We start from the raw sequence: 24,300 nt of genomic DNA on the forward strand, positions 1-24,300 counted from the left end.
AGAGGGAAACCTAGGGAAGATTTAGGGGCTTCGGGAAGGAAAACTGCAGTAGAAATATAAAGTGTAATTATTATTGTAGAATGTCTCTTGTCTTAATAAAGCTTTATAATAGGATGAGGCCTACCAGAGGAAGTACTCTTATGCTGCAGGTTATTTAGAAGAAGAAAAAACTGAGGTACACACAGAAGTCATATCCCTGTGACTTTCTGATGTTTACAAGAGAGTTTCTGGAATGAAAAGGCTTAGCATTTTCAGAATCATTTGGTAGCCCCTGCAAACCAGTAACTCATGGACAATAGCGGCTGGAGAGGGAGGGTCTGCAAGGAACTCCGTCTAGAATAATCTATGTTTTCTGTGATTTGAGATTAATAATTAAGATTTTTTAATTACTCAGATCTGGAGTGTGTTTGCACAGCATGTTACCACTGTGTCAGCAAAAGCTGTGGGTGTATTTCCTCCAAATTAGAAAAGTCTAACTCATAAAAAATGCTGCTTTACCTTCATGTTGAGAGTATATTTGGAAAAGTAGATTTTAGGGGAGAATACGGAAGCCAGATTCAATCCAAAGGACTGAGCCTGGACTCTCTGAATGCCATTGGCAACTTCTCCAGGGACAGATGTGCATCCCATCTAAGGTCTGATGAGCCTGGTAATCTAATGGTCAAACAGCGTGGCTCTGTGGTGGAACAGCTGGAGCGGTGCCTTGGTAGAGGCACGTGAGCAATTCTCTGGCAAATCTCAATCCAACTACAACTTAAATCTGCTCTCTGGTGACAATAGCATTGCTGTGTGTAAAAAAAATGTTACCTCCTCACCTCACCTCTGTCCTGCCATCTCAGTCTTATAGCTGCACAGAAAATGTATTGGGAGCATTTCCCAAAATTGGACAGAAAAGTGGCAGTCTTCCAGAGGGTGAAGACAAACAAGACTCAGATTAACATACTTCCCTTCCCTTCTGCTGGGGTCTGGGTGTCTGAATGCTGAACAGAACTAAAAGTAGTGTCCTGTGCATGGATGTGTGCATGCACACATGGAAGAACGTGAGCATGTGGATTGGAGCATGTGAATTGTCTAAACCCCTATCATTGTCTCCAGTAGTGGCCAACAGCAAATGTCTTCCTCCGAGTATTCTCCCCGCCTCTAGCAGTATGTGGTTCAGAGACTCCTTGAGCGAAAGGCTGTGTCTTTGTGTCTTTGCATTTAATAACACCTCTCAACAGGTTTCTCCTCCCTGTGCATTCCTGTATACGTGTGGTGCCAAACACCTCTAATGACTTATTTTGGTTCCAGCCCAGACACCACAGACCATCAGCTCTCCACTGATCATTGGTGAAGATACACCTCTCATTAGCCTGACGGTGGATAACACCCACCTGGAGCATGGGGTTGTGTACGAATATGTCAGCAGTGCAGGAATCAAATCCTTTGTTCTGGAGAAAATTGTGGAACCAAAAGGTTGCTTCAATCTCACTGCAAAGGTACCGAAAAACATACACGGCCAGCTTCATTCTTAAACAGAACAGGGAAGCCAATAATATAGGCAGGCATTTCTCTGGTGGCTTGGCTTGGCTCTTCAGATGAGGTGGCACATGGTTCTCTCAACCCTGCCTGGAGTATTTTTCATTAGAATGCACCAAGTTATAATATGGTTGGTATAAGCAAGTCAGCAAGTGCTTGCAGGATTTTAGCTGTTGAGGTGGAGTGAGGGGACCCTCAGTTGTGGGTTCTTGTTTTTATCTGTCTGGTAACATACTCTTTGCTGATACCAAAGATGAATCCTTTCAGGCAAGAATTTGCTTTACCTTGGAAGAAAATCAAGCAGCTTTTTACCATCTGATAGGCTGGATGGGTCACTAAAGGAAGCAAGTAGAGCTGCTGCTATTGGAAAGCAGCAGTGCACTTAGTATTTTGGTCATCTGTGACAATAATGAGCTAATAGTAAATGTTTCTGTCACATCCCAGTAACATTGTTGTTATGTCCCCTGAAACTACACCAGAGCAGGTAACTTCTGACAGTGCGCAGTGGATATTTTGATCCATTTCAGTTTTTCTAAAAATTTTTGAGGAATGTTTTATGACTCTGGGTATTAGACATGATAGTAATTCCCAGGCAGTAATAAAGGCAACTTGTTCTGAAGGCAGCTTTATTTAGCCTTGACAACATGGGGGCTTTACCTCTTACTCAGTGGAAGAAAACTGTATTTCCCCTCCGTGTCAAGTTTTGTATCATTGACATCCTGTCTTTTTGTTTAGATTTTAGAGGCCTTTGCTGCTGAGGACAATCACTTCGTAAGGAATTGCAAAAGACTTATATCCCTAAGCAGTGCTGTGGCCACCATGCCCCAGTATGAATTCCGGCAAATCTGTGACACTAAGCTGGAAAGCATTAGCAGAAGGCTCACAAACTACCAAGAGGTACAACACTACTAGTTATCGGTTAAGTCTTAGTATTCTTTATTTATTCTTTATGAATCCAAACTAGTTTAGAGGTAGCTATCCTAGAGGCATGAAAACAGCTCTGCAAGTTATTGAAATTGCAAGTTTGAGGAAAAAGGACCTTATCTGTAAATCGCTCCTTTCAGCTTGTCAGAGCTGTGGCTTAGAACATATTATTGCAGGATCATTTCCACCATATCAGTGAATAAATATGACAATAGAATGATCAGTGTCTGATTTAACTTGAACATAAGTGCAGTGTATTGTAGTGCAAACAAACTATGTGTGCTTTTTTGTGCAGTTACCTGAGCTGTTTGAAAACAGTCTTAGAAGGTATATCTAATTGGTTTCATTTGTTGTTTTATGAGCTTTTTTTTTGATGTGTTATTCCAGCTGCAGCAGAAATCACATGATTCTGGAATAGGAGGCAAGAAGAGAAAAGGATTGTCTGTATTGCATCATAAGTCTTTTCCAACCTAAATCGTCCTATGATTCTATGATAATTTTTTGCAAGTAAAGTAGCACATGCTTTCTTTGTTATCTCCCAGTTTGCAGATGAATTGAAAACAAAGGTGAGCCCAGCCTTTAAACAAGCCATCATGGAACCACATTCCCTCAACAGCATGGATTTCTGCCCCACCAACTGCCATGTTAACCTCATGGAGGTATCATACCCCAAAAGCACTACCTCAGCAGGGAGGTCGTTCAGCATTCGCATTGGACGGAAACCTTCTATTATTGGTCTTGATCCAGAACAAGGTGATCATTAACTTTTGAGTCATACTGATTTTATCTGCATGAAAAGTTGTGTCTTTCCACTGCTCAGCAAGGTCAAAATAAGTTACAAAGAAACACAGTCTTGCTGGTACCCTTTTCTTCGCCTTAAAATTTTATAGTAAAATGACAGCCTTCTTGTGTTGTAAAATAGTAATGCCTTTAATCATAGGGAGGCTTCAGGTCAAATGTTTTTACTAGCTAAGCAGTGTGGTCATCTCATGATAATTAAGTGTCCTGAGTATTGTTTGCACTTAGTAGAGGTGACTTACTGACTAAAAGAAAAGTGAATGGGGACTAATAGCAGTGCTAGTGCTGTGAAGAGAGGCTACGTTCAGGGGGAAAACATGAGTCAATCAGATTGCAGTGCTGTTTCTTTTGTGATTACTAAATAAATTCCATGCATTGGAGGTGAAAGTCTCTACTCTGTCGAGGGGATCCATTTTCTAATGAATAGCTGTTACATAGCATTTCTCCTACAACCTGATTATTTGAGTTCCAACATTTCTTCATCATGATCTCACCTAATATGCTTCAGAATCATTGTCTTGTGAAAGTCAGAGTGCAGGAATGTTTGGAAGAGACACAGGGGAGTGTAGACTAACCAATCTTCTGAAGAATGGCATTGACTATTCAAAATGAGGTCAATAAAGCAGCCCTGCTCGCTTCAAGATATTAAAATTCCATAGTATTTTTAATGCAAGCTAAGGTGGTTAGCAGAGTGCTGTACCAAAACTGTCAGCATTTTTAAATTAAAAGGAATTTTATTTATCGTCTGTAAGGACATAATCCTATTTCTTTTTTTCTATATATGCATGTGTGTGTGTAAATGTTTGTAAAGCTGGAATAATAACACAGACCAACTCCTGAGAACCTGAATTCATTAACATTTCAACAAATGCTTTTAGATACTATCCATGTTGTGTATATGAATATATGTGTGGACAGTTGTTGTCTTTACTTCCATTATTTAACCTGTTTCTGGACTGCAGTAAATTCAAAACATCTAGTTGGCATGCCAGGAAAAAAAACACTTCTCTCTTGTTTTTTTTTTAAAGAATGTTTTTGTCATAGAATGTAATTATATAAAATAATTCTGTGAAATTTTATTGTTTTCTGTTAAAATTCCACCTATCCTAAACTATCATTATTGGGATGGAGTGGGGAAAGTCACGAGAGCCATACTAACTAGACACTTCAATGTTTAGTAGGTACCTTAAATCCAGTCTCATATACTCAACATTGCATCACCACTATGGCTGCACCATCCTGGAGATGCCTGACCCCAGAAGATGGCGATCTTGATGGTAGCTTTGCCCAGCAGAACGGAGGAACAATTCAGGAAGAAAGGGGACTCAGTTTTCTGCTGAAACAGGAAGATCGGGAGATACAGGACTCATACTTACACCTTTTTAACAAACTTGACATTGCAGTGAAGGAAATGAAGCAGTATGTCATCCAGATAAATAAGTGAGTAAAGAATCCTGCATGCACTGCAGAGAGCAATTCTGATAAAATGGAGGCATTAACCTCAGAAAACACACTGTGCCTATCGGCCCCAACTGTCAGACTCTTTTACTCACCTATTCACACATGCACTTGCATTACAGCTCCTTGCTGGTTGTGTCAAACCTACTCCTGTGCAGATTCACCAATGTGTGTATTATTGTCCTTTGCTCCTAAAAGTCTACCTGAATTCAACAGCCACTGATTTGCTTACTATATATTCCAATACAAGGATCTAATTGGTGCCAGCAGCAGTTTTGGAATTCTATAGAGAGTCCCTACCCTTGAGATTTTGTCTGTCATAAGGCAGACTTCAGCAAAACTTGTCATTTCAGGCAGCTTTCTCTATGGCACCTATGCTTTCCTTTCCTCTTTTTGTCTTTTTCTCTTTCTCATCATGGGTCATTGAATAAGTAATGAAGGATTTGAGTAGTATGTGTATTGTGCACAACTGGCAGGGTTTTGGTAGCAGGGGCTGCGGGGGTGATCTGTGTGGGAGAAGGCCATAAGCTGCCCTGAGCTGCTCATGGCCACTTCCAGGAATCCCAGTAACAAAAAAGAACAGCCTATCGTGCACCAAAACTTCAACTGACCATAAAGCATGTGGAACCTTGGCTTAAGCATACTTAAGAAAGGGTGGTAGCCACTGTGTAGAGCCAGCGAGCTGAGGCACTACCTCAGAGAAGAAACCCAGTGCCTTGGATGGAGAAAGTGAAGACTTTGGCGAAGTAAAAACAGCCCTTTCAGGCCACCATGGTTACAGTGTTTAAGCTGTACATTATGGAGGTAGGGTACCTGTGGAAACAGGACCTTTTAGATTCATGGATTTCAATGATTCCCTTTCAGAGTTTGCAATTTTACATAGTTGCAGTCCATGTAAAATGCTGGCAAGGCTGGTTTTGATTTCACATAGCTGAATTAAAGCCTTAGTCATTGCAGCTCGTTTGTGAGACTTCCCACCAGTCCCTGAGAGCTGTATGTTTTACTTTTGCAGACTTTTGTCCACCATAACAGAACCTACAGAAGGTGGTGCCTGTGAGCCACCATCTACTGAGGAGACATCTCCACCTTCCCTGGGAACGGAAGAGAGTGATCCTGACAAAGCTGAGCATGGTGGAATCAAGAAGGTCTGTTTCAAAGTTTCTGAAGAGGACCAGGAAGACTCTGGACATGATACAATGAGTTTCAGAGACTCCTACAGGTTAGCCCAAAGATTGTGCCACTTTTACCTTACTAATGCAACATTTCGAAGTTCTAATCCTGGTATGAATTCAACAAGCAGGTTGTTTTCCAGTCAGTCAATTATTCTGTATTCACTTAGTAAAGTATTCTCTAGCTACAGTTATTTCATTACATTTATTACCATGGGGACATACACGGCAAAAAACCTTTCCTCATAACAATGCCAAAATACCAATGCTTCAAGAAAGTGGAGTAAAATGAAATAAATAGGTCTAGTGTGACTTTCCCTTTATATCTTGTATAGCTGGAAACTACAGAAGCTCAGCAGAGTTTGCAGACTGCTTGGCCTTATAGTAGCTGCTATTGTAATGAGATGTTTCCATTCAGTTCTGCAAACAATTTTCCCGAAAGAAGACACTGAGAAACAGAAATGGATGTTGAGTTTTTTTATTTTTAATGGGCCTTTGAAACCACAAATGCAAATGTTTATTCAGGTGTCTCAAAATCTTGTTTTTGGGACATAATTGACTGCTGCTTCCCCAGGAATATTTGCTACCACAGGAGATCTCACACTCTCCGAACCTGTCTTTCTTGGGAGGAAGCATTTGGAAATTCAACTTCATAAGAAATGCAATAACAGTCGCAGTCGCGTCTGACCATTGCAATTTTACATCCTTATAGGCCATTTTTACATTTATAGTAAGACCATAGGACTTTGCCTATACGAAGGAGTAAAGACACTTTACAGTCAGTTAGGAGGATTAAAGTGACCTGAATGATGCGTCTTTGAAACTTTGAAAACACTACAGGCCTGACTCTTCACTTGCTGTTTGTTTTGTACTAGTACAAGTAGTAATATGTTACATTCATGCAGGACTGCAGAAAAGACAGAATCGGAACAATTCACATTGGAAAGGGACTGTGGAGCCCACATGGTCCAATCTCTTTGCTCAGAACAGGTCCAGCAAGATTGGTTGCTCAGGATCTTTTCCAGTTGAATATTGAACAACTCAATGCACAGCAGATATGAAGTCAGTAAAGAAACAGAACCAGCACTTGCAACGCTGAGATCTGTGGCATCTATTTATTGTGCCAGATTTAGATCTGCACATGTGCTCTGAAGCTTTTATAGTGAAATGTGCTGTATTTCTTTTGTTGTTAATAGGAATCCCATTTATGAACACTTTAGTTTAAATGGTTTCTATAATTGAGGCTAATCTATTCTGGGTAACAAAGTGACATCCAAACCAGTCTCTGTGGGTCTGTCACTTGTTCTGAAATTTTACACATAATGTGAGAAAGATTATTCTGTCTTATATTTATTAGACAGAGGCAGAGAATTAAGCATATATTACAGATAATAGCTCCACAAGGGCAAATAAAATGTATTTTGATGGGCTTTGATCTGAAAAACTACTGAGGAGCTACAAAAATAAGCAAATTGCAGATAATAAAATATCTTGTTTGCATTAGCCATATTTCTTTCTCCGGAATCATTTGGAGGTGTAAGTCAAATTTCATAACGGTTTGTACTGCAGAGTAGTTGCCATAAGTATTCAACTTCTTCAGAGAAAGTAGATTTCTTTGATGATAGGTTTAACAAAGGACAGGCAAGAATCCCAGTTAGGGTTCTTTCAATTGCTAATCTATTTTCCTCTCATCTTTAGGGTTCTTTCAATTGCTAATCTATTTTCCTCTCATCTCAGTTTAAAATAAAAACAGAGGAAGAGACAATATGGAGAAATTTGTAGGCTTTTTTTGGGCTTGTACCATTAAAAACACTGTGTCACTTAATTGGAGGGGGACAGATTGAGATCCATAGACTTTTGATTACTTTTATTAAGTTATGGTTAGTGTAAACTGAACTTCAAACAGAGGAGATTAATACAAGAATTTTCCATGTGTGCATGAGCCAACATTGGTGTGAAGCCAACTGTAGTGACTCCTCTGCTTCCTGAGATAATTTTAGGATCTGCAGTGCCTGATTCTCCAATGGTATAGTTTCCTTAAATTTCCTCTCCCGTCTCCAATATCACTGCTACTTCAGCTTCACTGTACGCTCAAGTTGGATGTTGTTAATATCTTGAGAATTGGTAACAAATGTTGAATTTAGTGGAGATTCAGTCTCGTACTTTTCTCCACTACTCGATGCCCATTGAGCATGTTTAATGATGTGACCCCAATGACGTCTGTGGTGGGAAGTCCATTTTCATTATTTATAGGATCCAGGCAATATATTAAGCTCTAAGGGGTCACTACAAAAGGAAAAAGACATCCTCTTACAGTGCCAGCCCCAGAGGCCTTTCTTAATGGTTGTTCTGCATGTCATTACTTTTTCTTTTGTATATGCGTAACAGAGTAAGTTTTGGGGATTGCAGTGTTAATAAAAACAGAATGATAGTATATCGGAGACGGGGTATAAAGACAGCTTTTTTTCAGTCGCCTTCTTCGCTTTTCTTTCTAGTGAATGTAACAGTAACCGGGACTCAGTGTTGTCGTACACCAGCGTACGGAGTAATAGCTCTTACTTGGGCAGTGATGAGATGGGATCAGGTGGGTACAAGCATAGGTTACATGCATATTTCTTATACCAGAACCCCTAGTAGAGATGATAAGTCCTTCCTGATTATAAGCAATTTGTTTAAGTTGCAAATGTCATTTCTTCAAAAGTGATCACAAGAACAGACAGATTGATTCTTTTTCTAATGAACCACAGTAAATTTGGAATATGGAAGAGGTATTAGGCAGGGATAAGCTTCCTTAGTTATTGGACATTTGCATTATATGAAAAATCATGGGTATTGTGATCTATGAATTAGAGATAAGGCAGCAATCATTTTTCACCCGCCCCTGTGTGAAGATGTGCTTGTGTCATCTGTGGGCTCATCACAGATTATGTTGATAAGACAGTTATAAGCTTTTCATCTTTCCTTCATTAGGAGATGAGCTTCCCAACGATATGAGGATCCCTTTAGATAAACAAGACAAACTTCATGGCTGTCTGGAACATCTTTTTAACCAGGTATGTAAAGCATTACTATTACACAGAATTGCTTTCTCTTGATCTGTGTCAATACAAGAAATTGGAAGTATCAAATTGTTTAGTGAAATCATATTTTGAGAGAAGGCAAACTATCAAGATTTTGATACAGTATAAGCAAGTATATTATAGGACAATTTGAGGAATCAATTTTGTCAACATTCAAGTTGCCTCAAGTGATTTAAGCAAGGTTGACCTGCCTTATCTCAGGCATTAGACTGAGGGGGAAAAAAGCTTTCATGAAAAAAAAAGATAAACAGTATTCTAATACCTGGTATAATCTAAACGGACCACATTTACAGCTCCCAGGAGAGTCCTCCCAAGTTTAGCCAACAGATGTCTTTATAGATGTATAGCACCAGAGAATTGTTTTGTGTTTTTATCTCATCAGCATGTAGATCATCGTTGTGCAAAACGCTGTGTTCAATGTGAGGCTCTTGAGGCCAGTTCATGGTTAGAAAGTCTTAATGCTACTTGTCAACCAGAAATCATTCCAAAATACAAGTAGCATGGCTTTTGCGTTTTCCTGCAAGAGTTCTGTTCAGATTTTCTTCTGCAAGTCTTACTGACACTGATCGAAAACATTCCAATTGTAGGTTGATGCAATCAATGCACTTCTAAAAGGACCAGTAATAACTAAGGCCTTTGAAGAAACCAAGCACTTTCCAATGGACCACAGTTTGCAAGGTAAAGAAAAAGGTTGATTGTATTTAATAATGTGATTTGCTAGGACTTAGGAGCTTAACATGAATGCACGTATGCTATATGGCCACAGAGAGTTACTTAACTATGCAGTCTACCCATACATTAATGGCAGGTACTGTCTGACCACTGAAATTTTGCATCCTTAAAAAGTCATTTTCACATGAATTCCTTATGAAACACACAACACTTTTCTGTTCTATGCTGCTGAATCCTCACAGCTCTTTCACAAGTCTCCAACTCTGTCCTTCGATTTGAACACAGATACGTATCTCAAAAGGTAGAAGGTAGATAGGTCAGATATAAGGTAAATGAGCACTCTGATAAGCTGATGAGGGGCTGACCACTGTAGGCACCAAAATGTTCTGCCTGAGTTTGCCTAATGACTTACTCTGCTTTTCTTCAGATGGATAATTGCCAGAGTAAACGCATCCTTACGTGATACTTATTTTGAAAACTGATTCCCACAGAGAGTAAAGAAATGATACCGTGTTTTCTTTTTCCTCAGGGAGCATGATGAGACTTTGGTCTTAATGGTTTTGAGGCCCAGGATGTGGTTTCTTCTCTCACTGAAATACACAGGACTTTATTTTCTGAACATTTGCTGCATTTCCTTTCCCACTTGAAATCTGAAATGTTTCCTACTATTCCTACTATGCTTCAGGTGCTGTAGTCATGCCCCCCCGCTCCAACTTTTGGCAAGCTCTATTTTTAAGTTACAGTGGCAAACTCTAGAAGAGAGCTGCTTCTGCTTTTTTTTTTTCCTGACTCCAGAAATAACTCCTATGAAGTTCTGTTATGTGAACTCATCTCTACAAACACATTTACTTTTACATGGAATATCTGATAGTCTTTCTGTGCACTGTTTGAATGAAGAAATAACAGACACCCTGTGTTCACTTCCTTTGTTTTATTTTGCTTAAACAGAGTCCCATTTATTAAAACTAGATTAATTACACTGAGAGAGTCTTTCAGTTAACTGAAGGTAACTGATGATCCCACATTTATCACACTAAGGAACAGACAAGCCCTGCTTACATTCAGCTGGAATCCCAGACCAAAGTGTCAGTTAATAGCTATCATAGACACCTTTCAGTGATGGATGTACATTTGAATGCTATCCCGTTTCTGTTCACGAGCATTTATTTGGCATGGTTTTTCTGTGTTTCTGTCTGCTTATGCATTTTATCACCAACAATGGGATATTTGGCTTAGCTACATAGCTAGGTCATAGAGAATAAATCTTCTCCTCTGTAATTTAATAATTAGCTTCCATCAGGTGAAAGCAAGCAGAATATTTCATAACTTCTCATCAGTATTACAGGATGTCACAGCTGCAGCCAAAAAGTTGATCTGATTCTGCACAGCCAGAGACTCTCAATCTACCTGATACAGCTGCCTGCACATTACTAAAGGCAGAGAAAACAGAAGGGAATTCTGTGCTTTGTGAGTAGCACAGAGCTCCATTCACTGTGCGCGTCACCCACGTACTTAACTTTTAGTCTGCAATCCTGAAACCAATGCTAGGAGCCTGCTGATCATGAGATCTTAGGAATAGTCTTTTTTTCCTCCTGTATTAGATCTATTTAAGAACCTTTTTCATTCACAGTTGTTGTGATTCATACTGTATCTCTGCTTTCATCTGTAAACACATTATAACTCATAAGCCACTCTCAGCTATGTCTTGTTTCCTTAATGGCTAACAAACTCAATTTTTTCTAGAATTTAAACAGAAGGAAGAAACCACAGTTAGGTGCCGGAATAACATTCAAGCCAGCATTCAAGAAGATCCATGGAACCTTCCATTGCGCATCAAGAGCCTTGTTGAAATCATACAAAAACACGTGGAAGGTCTGTAAATAAGGAAAAGTTTATTGTCAGCTTCAGGGAGAAAAGATCTTGATCTAATCAAGCCTAGCAGTTCATTTTATCATTTTATCTCAATTTGTAATAAGGCTGTATTGGGCTCCAGAGAAGAACAGGTAAAACAGGTTATTGTTTGCAGACTCCCAGTGGTGTATGGTAAAATGTCACCTGAGCAGCAATTCCAAAGAACTTTCCCTTATATTACTTCATCAGCCCATTCAGACAGAATGATATCAGACTGATCTATTTCCCTGTGCCTCTTTTAACCCTTTTAGAAAATTAAGAGAGAGATGCTTAGTTTATTCCAAAATAAAATGAATGTTAATCAGATACTACAACATGAGAAACCGTTGCAGTCTGGTTGGACTAGAACAGGAGATGAATCTGATGTTTACAGTCCAGTGCAAAGCACTGGACAGAATTCACCTCCTTAGGGATTCATCTGCATGTGCAATTTGTTTCATGGTAATTAACAGAGCATTTAGCCTGTAAAATTCTTTGACTTGCACCTTGTTTCTTTTTCAGTCATTAACACATCTGTGCGAGTAAGGGCTACTAGAGTAAATAGAAATGGCCATGTAGGGGCCAGGGATTGTGGGAAATGAGGAGACTGTTAACCAAATGCCATCAAATCTACCTTGGTATCATGTTGATGAGAGCATTCCTTTTCTTCACTGTTTTAGATGGGAAGAATCAGCTGCTTTTGGCCTTGTTAAAATGCACAGGTAAGGAGTTTTGATTTGTTGCAAAACAACATCATACATACAGAAGTCCCTAACACTTATGGTTTTATGAGCGTGCATGTGCATACATCAGAATGTTATGTTTTTCCTTAGCATTTAGGTTTCTCCCTGGCATTTTATGCTAACATTTCTCATGCTTTGCATCTAGGGCAACTTTTCCATGCATCTGACATCTGTTCTTCAGTTTACATTATTTCAATTCATTGTAGGCTGTCAGTGTTACCTGGCTGGTCGCTGGTGTTTCACAAGTGCTGTTTTTCTCTTCATTTTTTCCTTTGTACAATCCTCTTTCCCAGATGGCCTTTACTGTTTCCTGCTGTGGTGAGAACATGCAGCAAAAATGAGACCGATTGCAAAACTTTCTGTAAGACCGTGGACTCTGTCATTTTTCCAAACAGAGCAGGCGTGTTAGGAGTTAGGATTGTGTGTACTGAAATTAGAGCCAGGAGCAGACTAAGAGCCTAAGTGCACAGGCAGCACCTAAATATGCTGTGGACATCATTAGTGTGTCACCATGCACAAAACATTGTGCTCACACATCAAGGGACAGCCTTTCCCAGGAGTGAATGTGCAGTCTTTTTGTGATTGAAACACCTACTTGGTGTACTTCTGTTTGAAAATGAGGTAATAAATAATTGGAATAGGCTGTTGTTATTTCACTGTGCCAGGTTTGATTCTCAAGTCTTGAGAGAATGAAGATGAGAGATTTGCATGGCTCTAAGTCACCTCTCTGCTCCGGCCAGGGCTGGTCCATGAGTCTATCCAACCCAGCCTGTGGCATCAGTCGTGTCCATAAAGGCTGTTTTACTGGTAGCAGATATGACGACTCCCTAAGTCTCTGCCTGTGCCCTATCTCCTGCAGCATTTCCATGAACATCCTCTGGAAAGAACAGAGGAGCAGATGGCACTGAACTGGCTATGGCAGCCTTATGGCACCAGGGACTCCCTTGCCTCAAAGGCAGTCCTAAGCTCTCTCTGCCTTACTTCCAGCAGTACAGAGGTGTACTGCTGGAAGGATTGGTTGCCCTTAAGCTGAGAATATGGCCCAGGGCCTGGAGTGTATTAGTTGGTCTATTGTGTTCAGCGCTTTATAAAAATAATCTAGATCTTCAAAGCCTCTGGGTGGTATCTTCAGCTTCTTTCTCTGGGGAGCACTGCCTTGACAATGAGACTGCTGTACTGCAGTGCCCGCTGGAGGAACCCTGGGTGCCTGGGAAGTAGCTCTTCACTTATTCATGTGCCTCTTTGGCCTGCAATCCCCTTAAGTGTGACAAGGTTGACTTGACCAGCATGTGGCTGCCTGGCAGGCAGACTGGAAGCAAAGTTAACACAGGGGAAATTCTCCCAGGAAACATAAACCAATTGGTACCGTATGGGCAGGCCCAGTTAATGCATTAAGCATATGGGAAGCCCACAAAATACAGATGGATGGGGGAAGATGAATCTCTAATAGCCCAGGAGAGAAGTAATGGCAGAGAGCTTCTTTCAAGAGTTCTTTTGCTTCTGTAAACATAAAAAGAAGAGAATCGGTCCAGATATGGCACTGAGGAGTTACAGCTCTTCCCAGTCAGAAGAATGAGTGTGCAGGTGGCAGAGGCAGTAATAAACAGGTGGACTAGAAAATTTCCAAACATGCATGTACCCCAGCTATGCTATCTGTACACCCAGGTCAGACAGGAAGAAGAGGTTATCTGTTAAGTCTGCGCAAAGCTACAGCAGAAGCCAAATGTCATGTGTGCACACACACACATGCAAACTGACTCTTTGGCAGCGAGATTAAAGACAAGTATACTCATGACTTCTGTGTGTTTCTCTGCTCTTCTTTGGCAGATACTGAGCTACAGCTGAGACGTGATTCCATCTTCTGTCAGTCTCTTGTGGCTGCTGTTTGCACCTTTTCAGAGCAGTTAGTGGCTGCTCTCAACTATCGATACAACAACAATGGGGAATACGAAGAGAGCAGCAGAGATGCCAGCAGAAAATGGCTGGAACAGATAGCAGCCACTGGTGTCTTACTAAACTACCAATCTCTTCTCTCCCCCACTGTGGTAAGATGAAGAGTTGTGGCACCCTTGGGTCTGCTCACACTTGCCTGTATGCTTCTCTGCCACTCCCATCACAGCCAGAGCCCTTTGTTCTAGCAGCATGTTTAGACATTTAGACACCTCAAGCTCTGGAGATTCCCGCTGACAGCCATACTCCATATCTCATCATTTGCATCTCCTCACAAATACTGGACCCACTGTCACACTAGAAGACTATAGAAATCTGCCTGCCTTCATATTTGGAATGATGCTGCTGCATTTAGCGAGGTTTTACAACTCAGTTGTTGGTGATGCATGTGTGGCCTGCCATCTTCCGGTGAAAACATACACTTCAACAAATAGGCGACAAAGTTCTGAGTATTTAAAGAGTTTGGGCAATGTGAAAATCTAGGCTTTTGTTCATACACTGGTCGCTTTTCTAGATAGAGTGCAGTCTCTCTCTTGCTTCCGTGGTGCTGGTGTTTGAAGCACCATGTCCAAGGAGGAGAGAAGCTGGGCTTGCATAGTTCATCTGCACGTAATGAACAGATAAGTCACAGCTACAGTGGATAAGCTACTGTAACTGCAAAAATGTTAAAAAAGGAACATAAAAAAGACATGTAGCTCTGGCACTATAGAGAGATGACTTTTTTTGTCACTTTGTAAACATTGTAGGTTGAGTGTGGGCTTTTTAAATACAATCCAAACTATATGTGTATGTAACTATTTCTTTACATTGTGTGGAATGTATGAACATTTATTTCACAGTAAATGTTTGTAGGTATAAAGTTTGGAGAAAGAGATCCCTTCAAATTTATTCAGTCCTTAATCCTCTCTACTGTCTGTGAATTACATAAAATGACATCTAAGCAAACGGTAGCTAAGCTTGTATCACAAAGTTAAAGAGCCGTTAGTAATTACCTGCCTGGGATGGAGTTAATGGAAGGCTCCAGATTCTGCTCTAGGGCTCCTGAACCAAAGCATGCCCATAACAACTATAACTTCCTGCCATTGATCTCTTTCAGGCAGATTATAACTTACTTATAAGTATCTGTTTCTTTGCTGTACAGAAGGAGGAGTGTACCATGCTGGAAGACATCCAGGTCACTCTGACTGAACTGGACAAAGTTGCCTTCTATTTCAAGCAGCTGGATGAAAGTCTTGTAGCAAGTGAGTATTCTCTGTGTCTTTGAAGTTCTTTTGTTCTTGTTTGTTTTATGGGTTAATATCCTCCATGATTATAAATCTAGCAGACCATGTCTGACCTGGAGAGTACTGAGCAGCTTCTCTGAAGCGCTGTTGTATCCCCTCAGCTTCTGCTGCAAACATACAGCATAAAAAGCAGGACTGACATTGTGGGATGCTGGTGGCATGTTCTGTGATTTGTAACTACAGTCTATGCCAGCGTACCTTACCTGTGTGATTTCGCACATAGGGAGATATGACAGGTGATGAGCTGCTCCTGACAGATGTTTGTAATTCAGCACATTTCCTAGGGTAGAAGGACTGTCCCTTCCCAGCATTTCTGGGTCCTGTGTCCCACCCTGCCAGATCTCTGTCCACGTTTACTGACTATGACATGCCATAAGACAAGATGGGATTTGAATTATTAACCATGTTTATTGTATTAGCATCAAACATCATGCTAGGTCATGCTAACTGTGTATCTTTTTAAGTATGATATTTCAGAGCCTGCATATAAAGAGTAAAGGCTCTCCCTTATTCATCTAATGGTGGAGATGTGAAATGTCATTAGATAATCTAACAAACTCAGATAGCAATGGTTTCACGTTTCTCCTGCTGTGGTAAAGCAACAAGTGTTTTTATCTTTATTTCTCCAGATACTCATGTCTTCTATCACATTGAAGGAAGTCGTCAGGCCTTGAAAGTTATCTTTTATCTTGACAGCTACTACTTCTCCAAACTGCCTTCGCGGTTTCAGAATGGGGGAAGCTTGAAACTGCACACGGTGCTCTTTACAAAAGGTGTCTATAAAAAGCTTTCTTGAGAAAAATAAGCTAACTGATGATGTTGAAAGATTCAAAAGAAAGAATGACCATGAAGCTGTTAACATTAATACAGCTGAGAACTACAGGCATATTTAAGAAGCAGATGTTTCTATTCTAGGAGGACCTGGGGAGTGCTAGATTTTAGAATAAGACACAGTCATGAGAACAAGATATGCTTGTTAGGGGCTTTCTTATTCCTTCCTGTAAAGATCCAGGCCATAGAAACATTATGTTGGACTACATGGCAATCTGATCTAGTATCATATCAGGAGATGTTCCCAGAAACACTGGAGACAAGTGTTTTTAAAAGCATACAACATGACAGAATCATCTGGGCTGCAAATTGACTTGATAAGCAAATATTCCCACCAAAATACAGTACAGGAGATTTCCTTCAAGGGGATATTAACAAGGAGTAATTACTGTTACAACTGCTTTCTGTGAAGCTCACCTTTAGGATACTACCACTATATGCCCATACTGGGAAATGCATTAAATTTATGCAGTAACAGAATCAGCTTTGACATGATCCAACAGTCATTTGCTGAGCAGTGAGATGATATAGACATAAATAAATAAATGAATAAAAAGAAAACCAATAACATAGGTTTAGTAAAATGTTTTCTTCTTCAGCTCTGGAGAGTATGGAGGGGCAACCACAACCGGCTGGATCATCTGTAGAAGAACTTCTGCAGCAAATTAATGGTGTTTCACTTGAAAAAGTGCAGCAATACTACCGTAAACTCAGGTATTTCATGCTTCTCCTTTGCCTTAAAAGACATTGAAAAGAGCGCTCCTTGCTAAGGACCTTAAAATTTAATGAAAAAGAGATTCTGTTCCTGATGGTTTCTTGTACAAATATGATTTTTGGAGATCCTTATCCTGTAGGAAACCTGTTAATTTTCTTTCCACAGTTAAGCTCGTTCTGAAGTAGTGCACTGTACAGGATGAAATTTCCATCTAATTTGACTTCAGAATTTTGTGCAGAGCTAAAATTACATTAAAAAGAGGATTTGGAATGTTTTAATACAGACTCTGTAAATTACTGCAATCAAAATGCTTCATTCAATAAGAAAGCAGATCTTGAAGTATAAGATTTCTAGCATAGCCTTCTCAGAGGTTTTATACAAGATGGTATACATATATGTGCTTGGAATGAGACACACCAACTAATGTAGTCCTTGCTGGCCTTTTTGCAGGACATTTTACCTGGAGAGATCAAACTTGCCCACTGATTCCAATGCTACTGCAGTGAAGATTGACCAGGTATTGCTATTGCGTTTATTTCTACGTGAGTTGGTCTCTACAATCCCAGTTGTGGGATACCCATATGGCAGTCCTGTGCAAACCCAACCATCATTTAAAAAATACTCACTGCCCTAAAGAAGTGATCTGAATTTCTCTGAAGCTTGACTACAGTTCTTTTCTTTAGAAGAAAATGTGCAGAACCGGGGTAGACACAAATCCCTTAACTTAAGCACTAATGAGACTCCGTATCACCCTGACTGCTCCTGCTAAATTAGGCACTGATGTTAGAATGAATTCATCTTCTTCTACCACACACGCATGAACATGAACAAATGTTCAATTTGCAATTTATGCTTTACTCACAATTATAGAAGAAAACAACTGGAAAATAGTGCTGCCCAGCATCTCATGTAAAGGCAGTCTGTCTGACTCGCGCAGGTGACATATGTGAATACGTGCATGTACGGCATTACATGCTATTGCAGGGAAGACAAAATCAGACACTGTCTTTGCAATTGTAATATACATTGTAAACAATCTTTGTGATTTGCGGTAATTGCCAAAAATTGCCCCAAGCCTAAGTAATTGTTGGTATTTTTCCACTTCCAAATTTGATATATATATTCTAAATAGCTGTTACTCTGAGGCAGTTACTCTTTGTAGATTATTGTGCTTAGAGTAGGATAAAGAGTTGTAAATGTCTTTATAACTGAAAGTGTAAGTATGCTTTTTTTTTTTTCTTTGTTTAGCTTATTCGCCCCATTAATGCAATGGATGAGCTTTGCAGGCTGATGAAGTCTTTCATTAATACAAAACCAACCCAGTCAGGATATTCTAGCAGTAGCACATCAGGAGCTGGCCTGCTACCTATATCCTCTGAGCTCTGCTATCGCCTTGGAGCCTGTCAGATTACTATGTGCGGCACTGGGATGCAGAGGTGAGGTTTAAGAAACCTATGTGTTACTGGTGTGATGAGAACTTCTGTCCTTTCTAGAGATTGGAGCAATATATTTGATTCTGTTCAAAGCAGTATAAAGGTAGATCATAAGGGAATATAATAAGAACCTAAATCTACTGCCATCTTTATTTTAGGGTAGGTTGTGACTTTTAATACTTTTGTTAATAATTAGTATTGACCCATAAGCTGGTTTATGTTTCAGTGCATCAACCAATGCAACTGACCGAGTGCTCTCATTGCATGTAACTTTCAGTCAACGTTTTCTTCAGTACCACACTGAAAATGTAGAAAGTTGCTCAAAAATAACTTTAGAATCTTGGTGTGTGCAAGCAGTGATTCTAAACACACCACTGTCCTTCCATTGTCTCAAAACCATTGAGTAAAGAAAAAGATTCATTTGTGAATAATTTCACGTGAATCAATGCCAAAGAGCAGTGAAACATAGCCTTGTAGTAAAGATGCTGGAGACTCAAACAATTGCAGTGTGTGGGTATAATGAGACTGGAAATGCAGGACTGAGGTAATTTTCTAGTTTTGTAAGTAAAAAACCTAAAAAAGTAAATATAAGAACACTAGCTCACAGAAGTCATGCTTAACAGGTAAGTGTCCTGTACGTACCTATTTATACATTTTAAAATATGATCTGTGATTTAACATCTCTTATTCCCACATTCAGAAGTACATTGAGTGTGTCCCTGGAGCAAGCAGCCATACTGGCTCGAAGTCACGGACTTCTGCCCAAGTGTATCATGCAAGCTACAGACATCATGCGGAAGCAAGTAAGGATTTGGATGTGTGTCTGTTGCATGCCACCATATTCATGCCAGTAACATCATTGTACAAACATCAGTTTATGTCGATGTGGCACTGTATTTTGTGCACTACAACCCCATACAGCCAAACTTCTATTAATGTCTAAATAGCTACACATATATTTGACAGGAACAAATTAACTTACATTACAGCCACTAAAATATATGCCTCGGTGTACATTATTTAAAGTGTGTGCCTTCATGGCTAGAAAGCAGACTATCCAGTATATTTAAGACGATTTCTGGACATAGAAAACCCCCAAGTCTCAATCACAGTGTTAAATGGTAGAAATTCCCTAGTGCTAGACAGCAGCACTTGTAAAGTGCTTTGGGACTAATTCCATCTTTTAAGTAAACACAGATGACTAATGTATCCACCCAATGGATTCCAAATCTTCTAAAAGTAGTTAATGGATTCTCAAATAGAAACCATACTCCCATTATAATATTTTCCCCTAAGGATCAGATGCTTTATCGATACTGTCAGTACCATAAATTCTCTGTTTCCTTAGGGACCAAGGGTTGAAATCTCTGCCAAGAATCTGAAAGTGATGGACCAAATGCCACAGTGTGCGCCTCGGTAGGTTATTATGTGTTATGCATTTTATCTGAGTGGTGGTTTTATGTTTCTGTAACAATTGTGGAGTTCCGGTTGTAACCAAAGATGGTCTTAGTAGCAGGAGTTGAAAAAAGAAAAAAATCCAGTTCTTTTTTCTCACTATACTAAACTAAGTGCACCGTAGATTAATCAGCTTTGCCACTTACAATCCGTAGATCATTCACTTTAAAGGTTTCTGCATTTTATGAATAAAACGTAACTGATCAGAGAGAAGGGTCTTTTTTGGACTGATGCTGTGAGTTGGCAAAGTTAGTGATTGCCAGCCATCTGTGGAATGCTTAGAAAGAAAAATTCCTGAACGGCAACTCTGACTGCAGATACGCAAAGGTAATTTCATAGACTGATACTGTTGTGTGCTTAGAAGAGCTCGGCTGTGTGGTTATGGCAGAGCCGGTTTAAGAGCAAGCACTTCAAGTCAGAGTGACCATACAGTAAAGCAGCTCTAAGGAAGGTCAGTCACCCAGGGTTATATATGTTTTTGTGTAGAAGACAACTGTGAAAAGCACTGTACATTTGTAAATCCTCTTGCACCTAATGGGAGCTAGAGATGTTCATCATCTCTCTCTACAGGGTAAGAATACCTTTATTTTTAAGAAAAGTATCTCTGGCCAATTTCCTCCAATTTCATGTATCAGAGGGAAGAGAGTATTCTTTCACAAACTGTAACACACCGTTTCCCCACAATGGTAGGAACCAATTGTCACGATTTAGATGACTGTATATAGAATCAGACTGTACAAATATCAGAGAAACTTCTGATTCTACTCCTGTTAATGGCGTTGTTTACATGAAGGCAAAACAATTCTGGCATTCAGGAGCCAGCATCAGAAAGGATACAGTAAAGTCTCTGCCATCCCTTCAGAGAGAGCGGGTGTATTTGCTAGTGCTAGAGTCCTCCAAAGAACGTATTAGTTTAGTGTCAAGAAGACACTGATAACCATTAAGACTTACACATTAGAAAAAAAGAAAAAAAAAAAAAAAGCAAGGCTTGTTTAGACTATCTGCTCTTCAAAATGTGTATAGGAAATTATTTTAAACTTTAGAGACCATGATGATGCTTACTCTCACGGCCTGGCCTTGGTTTATTTTCTGAGAGACCTTAAGAAGAACAATGTTTTGCATTTAGAACCTTATCCTTCTGTTAGACTGTAATTTCTATTTCAAAAAGGAATTTTGTGTTGGCTCCGGTACCACCTCCCCAGTGTCATACATCAGCGTTTTAGCAGTGTGGTTATTTTGCCTTGTTAATGGCCGAACATTACTTTGGTTCCATTTTTATGACTGTAACAGCATGCTATGTTCAAAAAGAAACAGCTTTACAAACAAATCATAAGATGAGGCATTTTTCTTCTTCCATGTACACTCTAAATCACAATGACACTTAGATTATTTCAGGGTAATAAAGCTCAGATACGCGCGTTCCTACTGGGCTCCATCATCATAATGTGAAATAAAACTGAGCAAAGGTAAAAGGAGATCTGGTACGTTTATGTTAATCCTCAGGCTTATATTTCCTAGCCTGAAGGTTGTCAAACTCTGTGGTAGCAGTCTTGAAAGAGAAGTTGGAAAAGACTTGAGTTTATTCAAGTGTAAAGTAATACCACAGTCCATCATATATGAATGACAATCAAGATGCACTTAGGTTTAACCACTGGCCTCAATTTGCTAAGCTTGTGATTCAAAAAATTTAGCTGAAAACATGATTAGTAATTTTAAAGCTTGTTCAACCATGTCAACGAGCAAATACGTTCTTTTATCTATTTGGTATCCCAGTCTCTATGAGGGGTGAACTCTTTTATTCAGGAAAAATGCTGAACTGGGTTTAAAACAAAAGTAGAAAAAGAGAGAAGAGGCTGTTGAAGACCCAAACTGGGCCAAAGTTAAAAGGGAGTGATGGAAAGTCTCAAATAGTATTTAAACAATAATTGTAAATACTTTAGTTAATAAATCATTAGTGGCACTTCTAAATTTGCAATTATTAAAATTAAAAATAGCAGTATTCTTGACACCAGATTACCTCTAAAGCTTGCAGAATGATAAAGGAGAAGTTGGCTCTCATATCCTATTGCCAGTAACTTCATGTCAAATATCATTCTTGTGATATTTAATACTGCACTCTTCATCTGCCTCGAAGACTCTATAGGTTGTGCCAGCCACCTACAGATGGAGATTTATAAAAGTGAGAGGCGCAGCTACGTTGCGGCATCGCTGAAGCATTCAGCTGTGAGCAGCCCTGTCTGAGGACCCACGCTAACTGACGTTGATGGTGCTGAATCAAGAGGGGAAGAGATGTTGCTCTGGTTTAGCAGGAGGTGAACCCGCTGGACCCAGGCACCAAAAATCTGCCTTTGAACTCCCGCAGCAGGTCCAGCGATTCTTGTCTTGCTTTGACTTCTTGAGAAAATTCTTGAAACAAACACCACAGAGCTAAGATGGATGTTACTGCCATTTGCTAGGCCTTGAAAAGTGATAATTATATGTCAAGAAAGCGCAGTTTTATTGATGACTTGTTTGTGATACCACCTAAAAGTTGTGGACTTCAAGATACGGATCGGTTAAGAAAAGCCAGAATGACGCATTTCTCTCTCCCGGCACTGCATCTGGCATCCACTTAATTGCCAGCATAATTTTGGTCAGTGTCCTTGAGCAGTAGCTTCATAAACACCACTTTTTCATGAACTGACCTGCACTTCTGAACAATGAATAGCACAATCTATGGTTTATTCAAATATGAACATAAAGAATTTCTTCTGGAGTTATTTTCCACTTCAGCCCAGTGAGAACCAATCTCTCTATGCTGCAGAGTATACATTCCATAATACTTCTTAACATTACTTCATTTTACTTACTGTAGCTGTCAGGTTTTTGATTAATTCTTTTTACTAATGCCCTGTTACGTACTCTGGAAATACAGTCCTATTTAAGAGAAGAGATCGAGAGTGAAGGATTTTAAAGGAAACTTTACAAAGGAAAAATACAGTCTTATAATCCAATTATTTGAACAGATGTAGTTTTTAAAACAGGTCAGAAGAACTATACTTATTTATGTGGAGTGGAATATGTGTTTTCAATCATGTTATTATATATACAAGATTTAAATAAAAATTATATTGTTTAAAATGGGACCAATATGCTGGCAATTACACAGCTACTCCCAGTTTACTGAAAAAAAAAAAAAATCTACATTATTTAAAATCTTTCAATATTTAAGTAGTCTTTAATACAGTTGTTCAGATGTATTAGGGATGCTTTTAAGTTAAAAGAAAAAAGGAATCATGTATATAATGTACTTTATTTTTTCTTGTTTGAAAAATTGTTCTCCATTCTGTCAGTATTATCCTAAGCACAGTAGTTTTTTCCAAATTACTGGCTGAAACTAACTGAAACATGTCAGCAGTCTCAGGACAGAAATAACGTTCTTTTGGAGTGAGTGCCTTAATACGACCACCCGTCCCCGTCAGCTGTAGCAAGTGTCAGTAGGAGGGTGTGTAGGAGATGTACCATTCCTCTGGTTCTGCACAGCCTCGTTTAAAACAGTTTGTAGTTCAGACATCCAGAAGCGCTTTGCAATGATGTATGTTCTAGAAAATAAAGGTTGGGGGTTTTTATTTGTGAGGTTGTTTGGTTTTTAGCTGGCTTAATTTTATTAATATCCAAACCAACTCAAAAATTAAAATTAGATTTTTTCCATTTGGATATAAAGGTCTGTTAAATTTTTTTTAGTCTACACGTCAATAAAAACCGGCTAATGACAAGTTTGGGGATGCAGATTGTGCTGACCTTGTTTCTTAATTTAAAAAATTTTTTTCTTCATTCACAGACTGAGATGATTTTGGGGAAGGAACGTGTTTTGTTTAATCTCTTACTTTTAACTGTTTTCTCTCACCTACCAGCAACCTGTTGTAGGGAACTAGGACAACCCATCAGTCGCCAGCTGTCGGATACAGGGGTTTGTTAGTGAGTATCCAGTTTGGACGGCAGCCTGATGAGCAGATCATTATTTCAATGCACTTTCTGGTTTTTTTGTTAGTTTTGGATGAGTTATCCTTGCCATTCACTGTTTGAAGAAGAAATGGATGTTTCTTTACTGAATCCTCACCTTAAAATGTACTTAGTATTACAAGAACTGTAGGAACACCCAAAAGTAGAAAGAACACCTAGGCCAAGATCCTCACTTTACCTACATCAGCTCCGTTCAGCGGAACTGCAGCAATTTACACAGCCTGGTGAGGACCCTGGCCCCTGCTTACGCAGTCACCATAAACATTAAAGATGCATAGAGGAGTATCTAAGGGCATTTACACTGTGCACTGTTTTACATTGAAAATGTATATGTTATTCTCCTTGAAAACGTGATAGAAGTTTTTATTATTAAAAGTTG

At 39.4% G+C, this 24,300-nt stretch overlaps 1 protein-coding gene across 1 annotated transcript in view; it reads left to right on the plus strand.

Moving 5' to 3' along the window:
- PREX1 (phosphatidylinositol-3,4,5-trisphosphate-dependent Rac exchange factor 1) overlaps window positions 1-22,341 on the plus strand; it is a gene marked incomplete at its 5' end in the record, with an annotated part of 98,995 nt that extends 76,654 nt beyond the window's left edge. Inside the window, 19 exons of the mRNA XM_010296351.1 lie at window positions 1,291-1,478; window positions 2,254-2,415; window positions 2,985-3,195; window positions 4,422-4,680; window positions 5,711-5,917; window positions 8,363-8,451; window positions 8,838-8,920; window positions 9,535-9,625; window positions 11,363-11,491; window positions 12,190-12,231; window positions 14,080-14,297; window positions 15,344-15,443; window positions 16,115-16,258; window positions 16,916-17,030; window positions 17,482-17,548; window positions 18,280-18,467; window positions 19,165-19,267; window positions 19,813-19,880; window positions 22,054-22,341. Coding sequence (XP_010294653.1) covers window positions 1,291-1,478; window positions 2,254-2,415; window positions 2,985-3,195; window positions 4,422-4,680; window positions 5,711-5,917; window positions 8,363-8,451; window positions 8,838-8,920; window positions 9,535-9,625; window positions 11,363-11,491; window positions 12,190-12,231; window positions 14,080-14,297; window positions 15,344-15,443; window positions 16,115-16,258; window positions 16,916-17,030; window positions 17,482-17,548; window positions 18,280-18,467; window positions 19,165-19,267; window positions 19,813-19,880; window positions 22,054-22,096 — 2,507 coding nt within the window. The remainder of the gene's footprint in view (window positions 1-1,290; window positions 1,479-2,253; window positions 2,416-2,984; window positions 3,196-4,421; window positions 4,681-5,710; window positions 5,918-8,362; window positions 8,452-8,837; window positions 8,921-9,534; window positions 9,626-11,362; window positions 11,492-12,189; window positions 12,232-14,079; window positions 14,298-15,343; window positions 15,444-16,114; window positions 16,259-16,915; window positions 17,031-17,481; window positions 17,549-18,279; window positions 18,468-19,164; window positions 19,268-19,812; window positions 19,881-22,053) is intronic.
- Window positions 22,342-24,300: the final 1,959 nt, after the last annotated feature.

The sequence above is a fragment of the Phaethon lepturus genome, unplaced genomic scaffold, assembly GCF_000687285.1.
Source record: "Phaethon lepturus isolate BGI_N335 unplaced genomic scaffold, ASM68728v1 scaffold21081, whole genome shotgun sequence".
NCBI classification, from domain to species: domain Eukaryota; kingdom Metazoa; phylum Chordata; class Aves; order Phaethontiformes; family Phaethontidae; genus Phaethon; species Phaethon lepturus.